At 38.2% G+C, this 15,947-nt stretch overlaps 1 protein-coding gene across 2 annotated transcripts in view; it reads left to right on the forward strand.

Annotated features, from left to right (window-relative positions):
- Positions 1 to 15,947, forward strand: part of LOC112457317 (MOXD1 homolog 2) — a 253,527-nt gene that overhangs the window by 152,389 nt on the left and 85,191 nt on the right. For both annotated transcript variants that reach the window (XM_025020288.1, XM_025020286.1), the window contains one exon: positions 11,966 to 12,241. In XM_025020288.1, coding sequence (XP_024876056.1) covers positions 11,993 to 12,241 — 249 coding nt within the window. In that variant the 5' untranslated portion in view covers positions 11,966 to 11,992. The remainder of the gene's footprint in view (positions 1 to 11,965; positions 12,242 to 15,947) is intronic.

A 15,947-nucleotide genomic window follows, 5' to 3' on the forward strand; every position in this document is an offset into this window, starting at 1 on the left:
AAAGTCGAGATCGCGAGAAAGGAGAAAAAAATAGGTCGCCGAGACCTTCTTTCGCGTACTTTTGACAAGCTCACGTTAATCGGCGCTACCGGAATTGCGGTCCTCTCGTTTTTCAAGAAGCTAATTGGCTGAGCAGTGTAATTAACGAGTCTATCGCGAGCGAGCGTGACAGAAGGAACTTATATATACACGATCGCGTTTTCTTCAAGAATACCGTGATCGATGTACTGTTTAATGACAAATAGAGTATGGAGACATAGAACATAAGTAAAATACGATTACAAGTAGACTTACTATTAAATAAATATAAATGCGTTTCTTAATATTGCATAAACAATTATATTTTCTTTTGTCTATCTTATTTCTATTGCGTTTTTCTGTTTGTTTTAAGTGAGTCTTCTCGAAATATGATAAATTTCTCTTGTTCTCTCTCTCTCTCTCTCTCTCTCTTTCTTTCTCTCTCTTTGTCTTACAAGAATGATATTCCTTTTCTCATTCCCAGCTTTCTACGTCCCATCCCTTCTTTCTCCGAGTTACTTTTAACTTTCGAAGTTTATCTTTCCGCACACCGCTCTCACAGAGTCGTTCGCCTCGCGAGGCAACTTGCGGCTTCGATACAAACTTTACACTTAGTGCATTATGAATACCACGATTTCGCGAACTTATTCGGTATGGCCATTTTTAAAAGGGGAAACTGCGAACAGCACGAATCACACTAGAGTCCTGTTTATTATTTTTCTGCTTTTTTTAAAAACAAATTTGCATTAAATTGCCAGATGTTTGAAAGTTTTTGAAAAGAAGAATTTGTACTACGAAAATAGGTACTTCGTTATTTATTTTTAATATTATTATGTTATTTAAAAATTATTTGTAAAATATTTGGATTTTTTGGGATATATTGAATACATCTAATTTAAAATTTGTGTAAAATCTTATGGAAAGGATCGGTTAAAATTATAATAATATATAATATATAATATATAATATATAAAATATATATTATTTTTCCATTCCAGTGCAAATAAATTATGATTTAATGAAGCTTTCCAAAAGCGAAAGAGAAAATAGGACCATAATGATAGAAAAATTACTCGACCAGCATCGATAATGAATCGATGGTATTTTAACGAGTTTGACGGCAACCCCGATTGGGAAAATTATTTAAATATCACACAGGCTGCAATTAAATGCGAGCTAATGAATACAATTGCGCGACTTTTTTAGCATTCCTATCTGATTTCCCGTCAATGGTATGTATTTATACATATCTCGACGTGGCTAAAATATTCCATAATGATATAGTCGCCATCCGATTGCTTTCTTCGATGAACTCGATAATGTTACCTGTTTCGTCGCCAATTAATGATGTAATGTTACAACAACCGCATTAACTTGTCGCAACAAACTGTAAAACGATACACATTTTCTCTCGCAGTCGATACACTCATTGATTTCATCATTCTTTTAAATAACATCGTTATTTTCATATCAACCGAGAGATTTATAGTCATCAAGAGACACGATAATATCTCGGACCAAGTGTAAGCGCCTACCAAGTTTACCAGCAATCGGATAAAATCTTTTCTTTTTGAAAAATCGATTAGACTTTATATTCAAAACTATAATTTATATGATTCAAGATATCAGATTAAAATTTTTCTAGATATTTACATGAAATTAAATAAAATTAAATATTTTATTATAGATGTGTAAAATTCTGAAATTTAATGAAAAGGCTTTTGCTCCAGTAATTGCCATTTTTCTTCATTTTTAATCAAATCACATGTTAAGGTAAAAAAATACTGATTTATTTTGATTTATGAATTTTTATATTAATTTTGAGTTAATTCTTGTATTTATTTTAAAAAATATTGCAATAATTTTGGTAGATTTCATAAAATTATTAATGAAAGAATAATTATAACGAATAAATAAAGTGATCGCTTGTATATGTCAAATACAATGGAAATAAAGGCCAACAATCGAGCAAAACAGTATGTCAAATCAATAGTTCATTTAATAATATATACAAGTGACGGTACGTTTCGAACACACAGTGCGTCTTCTTCAGCCGATAAATTCGAATAATTACATGAAGTCGCGCAATAAGCAAAGTATCAAATAATCAAAAAAATAATAAATAAAGAGGTAAAACAATCGAAGACGGGCAAGGATTTTTCTCGATGGTGATGACGACAAAGCCATCCGAAGTCACATCTTACATGAGAGCGTTACAATGTAAAATTGTGTATAAATAAATATCTGTGTATAAATAAATATGTCGACTATTGCAATGTAAAATTGTGTATAAATACATATCTCTAAAGTCTATTGAGTTTGCAGTCAAAGGTAAAATCCTTGCCCGTCTTCGATTGTTTTACCTCTTTATTTATTATTTTTTTATTATTTGATACTTTGCTTATTGCGCGACTTCATGTAATTATTCGAATTTATCGGCTAAAGAAGACACTGTGTGTTCGAAACGTACCGTCACTTGTATATATTATTAAATGAAGAATAATTATTAAACCGAATTATTAATGAAGGGAATTTAAAATTCTAAGCGCATTAAGCCGTCTTGTTAATCGATGAATAAGAAAGCTCAAATTTTCGATTTCATCCATGCTGCTCGCTAAACCTCGTTGGTTCGATACAATGACGTGTTCAGAGACAATTAACAAACCATTGCATCAACTGAATCACTAAATCGCTGCAGCGATCATACACGGAATACGCTCTCATTTGCAATTAGAATGGCTAGGTGGATTATTCATTGTGCGTAACGACGTTGAGCATCGTATTAATATCGATCCATTCTAGCGTTCGTATATTCGCTTCAGCCTCATTAGGCTCTTAAACAATTGTAGCGATTAAGTGAATATGACGATACCGTTGATCATAATTTAGCGTCATTTGGTACATTTGCGTAATTCCTTATCCGTTAGATAACAGACCACTTTATTACATCGTGATTTTTATAACTTATTTACTTTTCTTTGAAAAAATAAAGTATATCAGAAAGAGGATGTATATCAAAACTTTTTGAAATGCTATAGAATCTAAAATATAATAAGATTACGATTCTGAAATTGTATTCTAAATTGTATATAAGAAAGCCCATTTACGATGTAATAAATATATTTTCATAAAAAAATTAACATGTGCAATGTGATTTGACATACTTTTGTATAGGGGTATACGTATAAATAAATATCAGCATTGCGGATTTTCTACCGATAATCTCGAATTGCGACCTCGTTATTCTGTAGGTTATGATGTATGATATCTATTTGTTTTTGATCCTTAACTTTCCATTTACTGCGCATAGAGCTATTAATCTTCATACATGACGTAAACGATAATGCTGTAGGAATGCTTTTTTAATGGAAATATCGCAAGCCTTTTGTGTTCGTTTCTGTTCTCTCCTAGTTTACTTTGTAAATCGTCCAGGATTAAAAAAAAGCGTTGTATGGAAATCAAAAGGTTTTTCTAGCATACAAATGTCCGTACCGAGATGTACCGACAATCTGGATTAGCGAAATTGCTTTGTTTTTTTTTAATGATAGTTCCACCAATGATATCCATAGTTAGACGTATTAAATTCTAGTTTAAGATTGCAACAGAAATGGATTAAATTTTCATTATTGCAAATAATGTTCATTGAAAAAATATATAAAGTAACTGTGATATGATTTAAGATAGTCGGAATTTTTTGCGCTGAATTAAGTTGTTATCAAATGTAGACACAGGCAGAGAAAATTCGGCTAACTAGTCAACTAGGCTGATCAACATCGGAGTAATCAGAGTTAGGCCTCAGTCGGTGGAGATGGATTAAAGCTGAGAAAAAGCTCCCCTTTTCTGAATCCACGGGAGTTTTCGTGTCTTTGGACGGTAAAACCCATTTCATTAATGCGTTCGACGGCTCGTCGCGCGCTTCGCGATATCGCTCACGTAACTCCTTCCGACGTTGCGTGCGTCGTTAGAGTAACGTGCACGGTCGCGATTAGCGAGAGGGCACCGTTGCATTAAACGGTGCACCAAGTTCCAGCGGTCTTACGCAGAGTCACGTACGTACACTCATTTGTAGCTGTCGCAACCGCGGATAAGACCGGCCCGTTCCTTTTTTTCCCCTCTATTTTTTTATCTAAGGACATTGTTGAATTTTTTGTTAGCTAATCGAACGAGAAAAGAAATGTGTCGCGCGTACCAGCCACGCTAGGAATTAATCCTTCATTCTCATCGTACGAGATGTGTATCCGAGGAAAAGGAGAAAATATAACAACGTACGTTCTCGTCAGCTTGACGTTGCGGAAATTTGAATTGGTAATTTCGTGAAACGGATATATCTTTTCCGTGAAAAACAATTCTCCGGCAACAACGATGTATGCCGCTGGTAATATTTTAAGTTTAACGGATGTGTATTTTTTTCACAGATTTTAGATCTTTCGTACACTCCGCCAAATTGTGTCAGCAACTGACGTTGCATGTAATTAAACGTTGCATATTCAAATAAGCTCTGTAATGAGCGTTTTGGACAAATAGAGCTTTTAGCAGTTAACAAAAATGGAATTGCCGAGGCCGCTGAGGCTATATTCAGATTATGCGTCGACTCTTCGCGATCACTGATCCCGTTATTTCCGCGCGGATGACGCGTCCATTCTATTAATCCGCCATCTCCGCTTGTCGTTCAGCTCGATCATCATCCGTAACGCGTTCCGACTCCGGATGCCCGATCGCGATAATAACGCAATTTGGATTGCGTCCCAGACATCTTCACACCACATCGAACGATTTTACGGGCGTTAATTGGTACGTTCGGTGCCTGCTATGTCGGCTTGTATATATCCTTCCTTTCTCATTTTTTTTTCCCCCGACATCTGAAGAGGACCGATGTCAGCCTGATGGATGGGATGCAGTCGTGTGCATACCCGAGGACGCGCTCGATATTAGTTCGTCGACCTCATCTGCTGCTTAAGACAGTACGATGTGCTGAAATATTTGAATTCAGTGAACTATTTACTTATTATCCTATATGCAAAATTTCGCAATTATAGATACTTTTTAGTATCAAGCGTGCTAATGATAAAAAAAATTGCTGATGGTAAAAAAGATTGTGCATATATTTATTCCGCTTATCTTGAAGAATATAACTTCCATAACGATCTATATTACTGTTTCACTCATTAATTGTGTTTGTAAAAATTGAAAAAAATCTTATTTGATCTTACAGGCGTCGGGGAGATATACATATATATAGATACAATGTTTGACGGCACTTATTGATCGCGTAAATACGTCGGCGGAACGATATTTCCAATGGTAGTAAACTGAGCTAGAGATTTGGACGCGTTGAAATTTATGTGAAATTCTCCAAGCGAAGCTCTACCTACATACACACCCGCGCCGCTTTTGCGAGTCCAAGTTTTGCTTTTGACATTTGTCGGCGATATCGTGCTTTATTTGTTCCCCGGTGCTGCCGGCATACATCGCGGCCGTCGTTTTTGCATACACCGACGACTTCGGGGACGGCGCGATGCGCTTTCTTTCGGATAAATCAATATGCCGGCGCGCCGGTAAACAAGTAAATCAACGCGGGGTAACGACGCGCGACACGGAAATGCACCGATCGACAATTGTGCTCGCATGTCTGGAGTGTTTTGTGAGAATATAATTTAGTTTGGCATATATACGTACGTTCTCTAACGCCTCGCGTCGTCGCCTTAAAATAAAATTCTGATAACTTTAAATTTTTCCAGAACTGAATGATTCTAACAAATATGAAAAGCATGTGATGTATACAAGTTCAACGAGATGAAAATGATGAATGTATATGTTGTTTGTATGTTTTAAAGCTTTAATAACTTAGAGCTACCGATTTTAAGCTCATAAAAGTTCAACCGAAAAGAATAATTCTTCAAAAGAAGAATCTTTTGTAAATAAATCTCTTCATAATTTTTACCAGTATCTTAAATTTTATATTTGGGATTGATTTAGAAAATTATAGAGATGCAATTAAAAATTTTATTTAGAAAATTTTAAATAAAAAAGATTCTAAACATAAATATAAGAAAATATAGAAACAAATCAACTTCACAGAATTATACACGTTACTTTTCACCATAAAATGCTGCGCTGAGTAAAGACGGAAATCCGAAAAATCCTTTTCGAATTCTCATGCGAGAGAAACGTAATGTAATACGAAGAGGGTGAATTCGATCGATCATCGCACTTGTATACGTATACGCATAGTATGTACTATCACCGCGTGAATTTGTACACGCGAGAGACCCTCGATCCCGATGAGTCCTCGCACCCGGTCGAGCGCTCATTATTTGCCCAACTCGCCCATTCACGCCTCCGTACACGCGACACGTCGATTTATCGGGCAACCAACATTTCGATTCACGTCGTTTTCGCAAAAGCGGTCCTCGATTTATTTATCTTAGGGAGGAGTTTGCACCGACCGAGGGGGTGGTTTATCATCCTCGTGCGGCGTCGCATCCCGTTGCGCTGGCGTCAGTGTGTATACAAGGCGGTTTCGCAATACCGAGCTTGAATGAATCGCATATTTCTCTTTACAAAAATTCGAAAAGTAAAGAATGAAATTTTTCCACAACAACATGAATCATCCATTTACAGTAACTAACGTGATAAGGTAATTACAATTATTTATTTAGATCATTTTTTCACTCTTAAAATAAAGATATGATGTATCGTATACTTTAACTTTTTTACTACTCGACTTAATGCAAAATAGTTAAATTACAGTTATGCATTTTCGTACTATGAATGAACATTTACATATATAAATCTATATTGCAAGAAATATTCCAAAACATTGAAATCTGAAATATTTTGATAAAATTTAAATCTCAAAGGAAGAGATAAGCAACTTTTCTCTTTTGCACGAACTCCAATTGGCGAAATCTCAATTAGCGCAGTTTACATTAAAATTTCGATAGTCGCGAAAATCTGTTGCGAGTTTGTCATAAAACGCGGTTTCTAAATTTGATGCGAACCTTAGCGGAGCACCCCGTATAGGGAAAACCGTGCCAGGCTGATGCCGCTGGTGCCAGGGCGCAATTGGAGAGCAATCGACTGAACGACACGCCGCAAATCAAACCGTACCCGCGCGTAGTTCTATCCTCTCCGTGCTGCGTTGCGCCGCGTCACTCGTTCCCATCGCTACGTCCCTTTCGCCCGGGATGGTGTCCGCGTTCACCCTTTTCGGATTCGCCTCCGTTGTGTCCTCTCAATTTGAGTCGACATTTCTCCGGTGCGCTGGAGCGGTTCAGGCAGCTGCTGCGACCGATGCATCACCTCGACCGGGACGTTTCGTGCGTCGCACGCGCCGCTACTGTTAATTTCATCGATTGTTTTCGAGCGGCCGATCGTTCGACGGCGGTGGATAGTCATTGGATGAACCAAAGAGGATTAAACAGAGGAGAAGTTATGTGGCGACAATGTACTACGCTATAGATTTATGGTGCTTTATAGTGAAAATGAACGTGAGTTCATTGAATCAATCTGCAGCAACATTTTTAACTGGCGGTTGATGGAGCAACAACGGAAACTTTTTATTGAAAAACAATTTTTCCTATAATTCTATAGCTATTCCAATAAAAAACAGATTTTAAGAACAACTTTATTCTAATAAAAACAAATTTTAATTAAGTTTTTTAAATTAAATAGATTCGAGCTTTATGATTATTAATTAGAGAATAATGGACTACAATAATGTGCCACGCCGTAGATTACGGTGTTCAGTAATAAAAATGAATGTGAGCCATTCTGTAGCAACATTTTTTAGACTCGCGGTTAATGAAACAATGTGAAGATTTTTATTGAAAAGTAATTTTTCCATAATTCTGTTCTAATAAAAATAAATATTAATTCAATTTTTTAAATTAAGTTAATAACATTTAACAATTAATATTTGGGAAATTAAATTATGCATACAATTGTATGTCTTTAATAACATTTCAACTTTAAACTTTCATTTAGAATATTTTTGTAAGTATTTTATATAATATATGTGCGACAGAGAGAGAGAGAGAGAGAGAGAGAGAAAGAATATATAATATTATACAAATATTAAATTATATAATGCGCTCTTGTAATATATTTTATAATATCCATTAAAATAATATAATTATCCAAGATTGGTATATAAATAATACTATTTAATAAAAAAAAAGTCAAGTATCCTCAAATTAACTTAAAAGACCCGCAATTCTTTTTTTCATACTGTGGATAGTAATACGAATAAATATGATTTAATTTTTCGTGAAATAAATCTATCTTTTTCTTCCTAAAAATTAATCAACACAATTTCCAACTAGGTCATCCATTGCATTCGCTGATTTGCCCTTAAAATTAGCGCATTATAATGGCGGCTCGATCAAATGTTTAATTCATGTTGCTTAGTTGGAATTCGCGTAAGCTCGCGTAACGCATCCGATTGCCGATACATTGGTTTTGTTAATCGGCAGTATTAGCCGGCGCTTCTCCTTTGTATGCAAGTCCGAACCGTCCAATTATTTCCGCGTAACGTCGCGCTCCTGATACGCGTGTATTCCGCGCATATTCCGTTATTGCTGATTGAATCGATCGGTTTTAATTTCGCGGTTACTGCGCCAGTACCGTAAATCGGGTAATCGGGCCGATTGTGATGCACGCTGTCGGCAATGCCGCGTACCTTGACCCCTGTTAAATCACATGATCGCTAATCCGAACGTTGTGCCCTTTTTTTAAACTATGAAAATCGTGAGCGTTATTTTGTCATTGTCACTACTGCTTTAAGTTGCCTCTCTCAAATGCAATTGTCAGGAAAAATGATCGTTGTTAGCGACAGATCATTGCCTTGAATCCACTTAGTCGAGGTATATATCTTATTAACTTATTGCGCGTTTTGGTCATGATATGTCGGTAGCGATTAAAAAATTACGATTAAAAAAATGTTTCTCACACTTATTATCGAGCAACCCTATTGTTTGTAGCATAGATTCGTTTGCGCAAAATGCAATTCTGTTAAACTTGTACAATTACGTCACAAATATCCGCCACGATAAACATCAGTTTGGACCGCGCGATCGCGAGGGATTAAACCAGTCCGGCGGTCGGTGTTTGGCGTCGAACTCGTCGATGATTTCCGCGCGTGTATACGCCGGATTGGCTTACTATTTGCGGCGCATCGGCCGATGCACCACGCCATTGTCGCCGTTAATTGAAACGATCGTTTGCAGATCCGCGGTCGATTCCTGGTCGGGGGTTCAACTCCCATCTCCCGCCCCCTCGCTTTCCCATCCTTGCCCCATAGGTCGCACGTGCGTGTCGCGATACGCAGGTGCACGCGATCGGTATTTTGTATTTTCATCAACCGCACTTCGGTTGATCGATGATCTCGATGAAGCGCGCACCAGCGCGCTCATCTCCGCTCTTTCGCGGTCACCGACGCAAAAAAAGCATGGAAAAAGCGCTGTAGCACAGAGTGAGCTACAAGCTGTGTAACAAACATTAACAGTGCATTTGTGGTGACGCCCGAAGAAAAACAGATTCCACGTGAACTTCGATTCTGTTCGGTTTTATTACGGGACTGCTTCGTTTTACATTATAAATGAAGATGATAATTTTGAGCGTTCGTTGTAACAATTTACTAGCGCGCTATCAAATTTTCACCGAACCTGCCATCCAATTTCAGTTCCAATAAATTCATTGTTAAAATATATTTCAATTCTAAAATTTATTAGTAATACCAGTCGCCTAGCAGAAACTGTATTGCACAATTCGCGCAAACAATGCACCAATATCTCCCATTTTTACCAATTTATTGAAACGTTCGAATATAGCGTTCCTCCCCGATATTTTCAATCGAATAAATTTCACTACAAAAAATTTCCGGCGTGCGTATTTTAGTCACACCTGCGATCTCGAGGATGGTGTGTTGTGCGCTCGGCGCAGTTGCTGCCTCTACAGCAATCTCGCCCTTAACTCGTGCCGTGCTCGGCGCGAGGCGCTTACTCCGCAAGTACAAATTGACTTTTTTCTCTCTCCCCCCCCCTCTCCCGCGGGACGTGCCTGATTGCTGAAAATGCAAAATAAACGGTAGCGCGGCTATCCCGGCCGACCTCAATCCGGCCCATCCCTTTTTCGAGACACGCGCACGGTAAAACGAGAAATTCTCTTTGTTCGCGGATTCATTCCGCCGGAAACTTAATTTTCTCGCGTTTCCCCTCGAACCTTCGTTGCTCCACCTCGTGTGTCCGTCGTTATGCCTGAAGAAACAAAGCGCGTTATCGCCGATAAAGAGGTCAATAGCGATTTTTGCCGCGGAATCGGCGATAACGTCTTCGTTGAATGGCGGCCCATTAAGCCCGACCTGTCTGATTCTTGAAAATGCAATAGCGACCACCGCGTCGGCGTGAGGATAAATTAATCGTGACGTTGATCGTTATTTATGAGTATTTCTGCTTGGGAAAACGAGGCAGTATACGGTTTACTCGTCGGATATGTTTCCACGCTATGAATATAAGCATTACTTCGCGTTGACGGCTAAAACGAGTCGGACCTCGTAATATTGTTGATACAGCCCCTCTTTTTAATTTTGTTTTAAAAATCTGAACGTTCTCAACACTTCGCTCACAAAAATTCTCCATAAAGATTTATGAGATTTACTTCGATCGTTCTGAATATCTGATGAACACTCTTGAAATGAGATTCGTACTATCAGTTTTGCACTGCTTCATGTTTCTGATTAGTCGAACCATGACAATGTCGTTTAAGATTATTGTATTAGATTATGAAATAGCATTATATTGTGATCTTAAAATTTGAACTTAGTGCGAACTATTTCTGATATATATATATATATATCAGAAATAGTTCGCACTAAGTTCAAATTTTAAGATGAAGAATTTTAAGCGGACTTATATATATATATATAAGTCCGCTTAGCAATCTCTGGATCTCTTTCTATACTTTAATTATCAATAATTAAGATTTAGGTTATATATAGATATGTAACCAAACACAATTAGAAATTTATTCTGTAGGAAATAAAGTAGAGTGTTTGAAATAGCTGATACTTTTGTACGAGAGCCACTTAAAGCAGTCTTATTTTCTGTTTGGCGCGATATACCGTATTTTGCGTAGAAAAAGAACGAAGTCGACCGTATAGAGGTTGAAACAATTTCAAGTGGAGCGCAAGCGTAAATAGCCACTGCGCTACCAGTGCTTAAGGACGATAAAATACGATGCGTACGACTATCGTGCGAATTATGTGAGAAAGCAAGCGCTGTGTGTAGATGCGCGTGCGCAAATACACATACACGGCATGCACCAGCGATCATTTGCGATTTAAACACAGCGAAAATCGTCCGTTGCGTAAGTAATGGGCAACAACGGTGACGCGAAATACGATAGTCGCAACATTGAAGAAAAATATCGACAGCATGTTCAATATTACTCTCATTTGAAAGTTCAACGGTTTTGTTGTCTTTAAAAATGCAACCAACTGAAGCATACTGGGTACATTGTTTTTTCTACATTTACCATTTTATTGTATTACCGCGCTATTTCTGGAGAACATTTAATGGTGCAAAATTATATACTGCAGTAGATATTTATTAAATTTTTCATCATCAACGCAAAAGTTTTAAACGAGTAATAAGTTTTTTTTTTTTAATCGAACGATCATCATATTTTACGATAAATCATATTTCACAATTTTATCTTGTGTTATTATTAATGATGCAGTGAACGTCATTTGTAATCGTTTAATTTTGTATGAAATTCCGTATTTGGAGAAACTTCGGAATATCTTGCCTATAGTAATATGCGGAATACATTATGTGAATGAACGTTATTCCTCGTTCTCTTATCCATTAAGCGGATTACATCTCTAAGTAGCATAAATTACCTCCGTAAATAAGACAGTCGCCTCAAGCATGCATCGCTCCTGTTTCAGATGTTTTGAGCAGCACCGTACGGAAAGATGAAGACTGCGGTCGGCTCATTTCTCCTCTTGCTCGTCAGCGGTGTCGTCTCCGTCGAATGGAAGCACAGCGCTGTCCTGGATAACAATTTCTTGGTGCTCTGGACGCCTGATGAGAAGGACGTTACATTCGAGATCCAAGTGAAGACCCTCGGCTACGTCGGGCTCGGTTTCACGAAGGACGATGGCCGCGCGGGAGCTGACATGGTCATCGGATGGGTCGATAACAACGGTCAAGTCCACCTTCAGGTGAGTGTCTTTTTGCACAGTATCGGGTAATATCTGATTTCTTGCGGTCACCAGCAAATCTCCTTTGGCCATCTCGCCCGGCTGTGTTGAAGTATAGATATGCGCATTTGCGCATTATGATTGCGAATATATTTACGACCTGGAATAATGATGATTTATAATACATTGTGTCTAAAAAGATAGCAATCCAGTATAGTATTCCTGATGAGAAATCGTACAAGAACCATCATTCTTTGTTTTCACACAGCTCTTGAAGTTTCAACATTGATTATATATTATTCAATAAACTAACGAAAATTAAATTTCTATTGAATTAAAGATTATTTGAAATACGTAAAAGATACTTTCAAAAATTAAATTTATACTTTTGAAAATTAATCGATTAAAGAATTTCAATTTTCGCTGTTAAGTAACTTCTTTTGACAAGGCCGCCGATGCGAAATTGATCATTTATCACAATTTATTATTTTAATAGAAAAAAAACGTGAATACAGTTTTTATACTGTTGATTTCTATTTTAGACACACAAAGAACTGCAAATGGAAATAGTTGCCGCGTAGAGCATTCACATTAAAGCTCACTGATATTTAAATCAACCACGCCAACGTCTCGCTTGTGTACGCAAAGTGCCGGGGGGAGAGGGGAGGGGGGGAGGAGGGAGAGCGAGAGTAATCGAGAATAATTATTTCCGTGCTACTGATCGAGTGGAGTTCCCTCTTTGAATATTGTAAAGGCCGCCCTGGCACGCCAACATTGGCGATGGAACGCGCTTAATGGTAGTCATTCGGGAGATAAGTAATGGCTCTCCCGTTTCGATCGGCGCATCGGATAGTTATCAATCATGCCCACTAAAGCCGGCAGCCTGTCATTACGCGTTCTTCTCATTTTGCACGACACTCGGTACATCGAGGACTCGCCCGCGGAAGCGATTGCCTTATGTAATTTTTCCGCGAAAATGCGGTTCCCGTGTAACATGCTCATCATTTTGATGCTGCTCATCTTCACCGCGACGAAGAGAATTTGCGCGACTATAAAATAAACGTGGTCGCTGTTTGCATCAGCTAATTAGACTATATTTAATATGTTTCTCCTTTCTCTCTCTTTCTCTTTTCCAAAAAATGAATGTATCATTTAATATATATTTAAATTTCATACAGGGCACATTTTATCTTTAACCATAAAATCATATGAAGAAATTATATCATGGCTTTCTGACGAATGAGAAAATCCAATGTTACAAATAACGAAATTAATAGCTATCATTATAAAATTATCTTACCTCTTACGATGATCTCGCTCGAGAGCAGATCGATGTAGATAACGCGATCTGTATCATCTTCGCCGAGCTCAATAAAAAGAAACGCTGACGATCACGTAGCTTCGACTTTGCCATTTAATTCCGTGATAGCGCGCGAGGTCCGCAAAACTTCCCCCGGATATATCATGAGCTGTCCGCGCTGCGGTTAGATCCTAACGCCATCGTAATAGTTCGGAGTTAATACCGTGTGCATGTGCGACGTGAGTGCCGGCGGTGATGGTTCTTTGAATAACAAGGCGTCATTCAAAGAGACGCCGCCGACGCGCTTATGGCACGCCAAAAGAGAGAAAAGTTTCTCCGGGCCGGACGTAATCTAGTTCGCGCGATTTCCACGTGAACGGCCAGGAGATTTCTGTGCCAAGCCACAAAGCGTGTTATTTTTGACCACGTTTTTTTTTTTAAATTTAAAACGTCGTTAGTCGCGCATTTGGGGGACACGGGGCCCTCTTCGGAGACCGGACGCGACGGGGATTACACGCTATCCACCCTTTCATCAGCGTTACGCAGCCGTTGACAGTTTCTGGCCTGGTTCTTTACTAATGTTGGCCGGGGGATAGGTGCGTCGCTTCTTCTTCATCTTCTTTTTTTCTGTTCTCTTTCCCGCCGTATCTCTTTCGTGCGAGCGCTGACTGAATCAACTGCAGAGAAAGGGGAGAGCGCCGCTTGTCGCGTCGCACAAGCTTTTTTACCGTATTTTTACCGGCCATGCCGCGAAACATTCATTTCGCTTCGCCATTATTCCTCGGTTATCCCCCTCCTACATAGATTTATCAGCAGCTACTTTGCGCTCGGCTTTTCGTTGCATGTTAGGCGTCAAAGGAACACCGCAAATGCTCCCTCTGTCCATTTTTATTTCGGTGGGAGCGTGTAATGCTGACGTTATTAAATTTCTCAGCGGGATTATAACGCGTTATACCAGATAGATTTTTTATGAAGTCAAGGAATATTGTGATAAAGCTATTACAGCCAAGATATAAAAGAAACGTGATGAATTAATACTCTTATAATTTTGACAATAATTATACAATATGACACATTGCTAGATAAATAAATAAAATGAATAATTACCTAATAAATAATCATGTCTTTTTAAAGGAAATAATTATGTAAATTGTATATCATTAAAGCAGTTTTATTTCACTTTAATTAATATTTTGTCAATTCCTATAAAAAAATATTTTACTAACGGAATATACCGCGGATTTATTACGTAATTAACATAATAACAACTTGAAAGGCAAATTGAATTATTACAATATTCTATGACATCCACGATATTTAAATTTATAAGAAAGGACATAAATTCTTGCTTGTCCTCATTTGAAAAAACGCGGAGTTCGCTTTTGCAACAAAAGGGCTGCTTATATTTATGCGATCGTGATTGGTAGCATTGGGCACATCGCGTTTACATTATAGAGACCTCCCGACGTTTCTTACAAAATGGAAAGCAGTCGTAACCGGGAGGACGGGATATAGGAAAGCAATCTTCCACGACGAGTATCGCGAGGGTCGACTGAGAGTGGTTAGGTGGGTAACGCATAGATCGGTATCTACGTAGGTATCTTTATGTCAGTGTTTCCCAAATGGCGTTTCCCGGAATGCCGAATAAAATAAAAATGAAAAACAATCTATGGTCTCGTATCGTGATTTTATTTATTTATTTTTTACTATTTATTTCGATCGCTTCTTGTAGATTATGTATGAGTGCTCTAATATCGCTTCTTTTTTTATGAAAACTGAATACGACGATGTCCGATGAAGAAAAAAAGATATCACGATATCTATAAAATCAAATATGCATTATTACACAAAAACGAGAGAGATAGAAATTAACAATGTCGTAAGCATATATAATGAAAGCAAGCCATCAATTATCGAAACTTAAAGCTTGGCATTTTAATGTCATTTCTTTGCAACATATGTGTGTGTGTGTGTAATATATATGAACTGAGCACAGATATATATGGACTGATGAAAATTTATGTGACGCGCACAAGGGTCGCAATAAACGGTATTAGAAAAGAGGAAAAATATTTCTGGTCGACTCTTGAAGTCGACGCAATTACGAGCTTTATGACGTATCCCAAAGAATTCAGTCGCCATACAACAAATTGGGAAACACTGCTCTACGTGGATGGGTAAGTGGAGAGAAGATAGTCGGGCTGCAGATCGCGTCCGTCTCGCGTGTCCGCAATTTTTCCGGCAGAATCGTTGCTCGCTCGTTCCATAATGCATGCCGCGCGCCGCGCAACGCTCTATACAGTGCAGAGCTGCGTCGCCGGACGTTCTCATACGCCGTGAAAGAGAAGAGAGCCGATAGAGAGACGGTGAAGGAAGGCGCGGGAGGGACGGCGGCGCGCGAGGCTGGGCAGAGAGAGAGAGAGAGAG

Source organism: Temnothorax curvispinosus, unplaced genomic scaffold (assembly GCF_003070985.1).
Source record: "Temnothorax curvispinosus isolate PA1 unplaced genomic scaffold, ASM307098v1 QBEX01007734.1, whole genome shotgun sequence".
NCBI lineage: Eukaryota > Metazoa > Arthropoda > Insecta > Hymenoptera > Formicidae > Temnothorax > Temnothorax curvispinosus.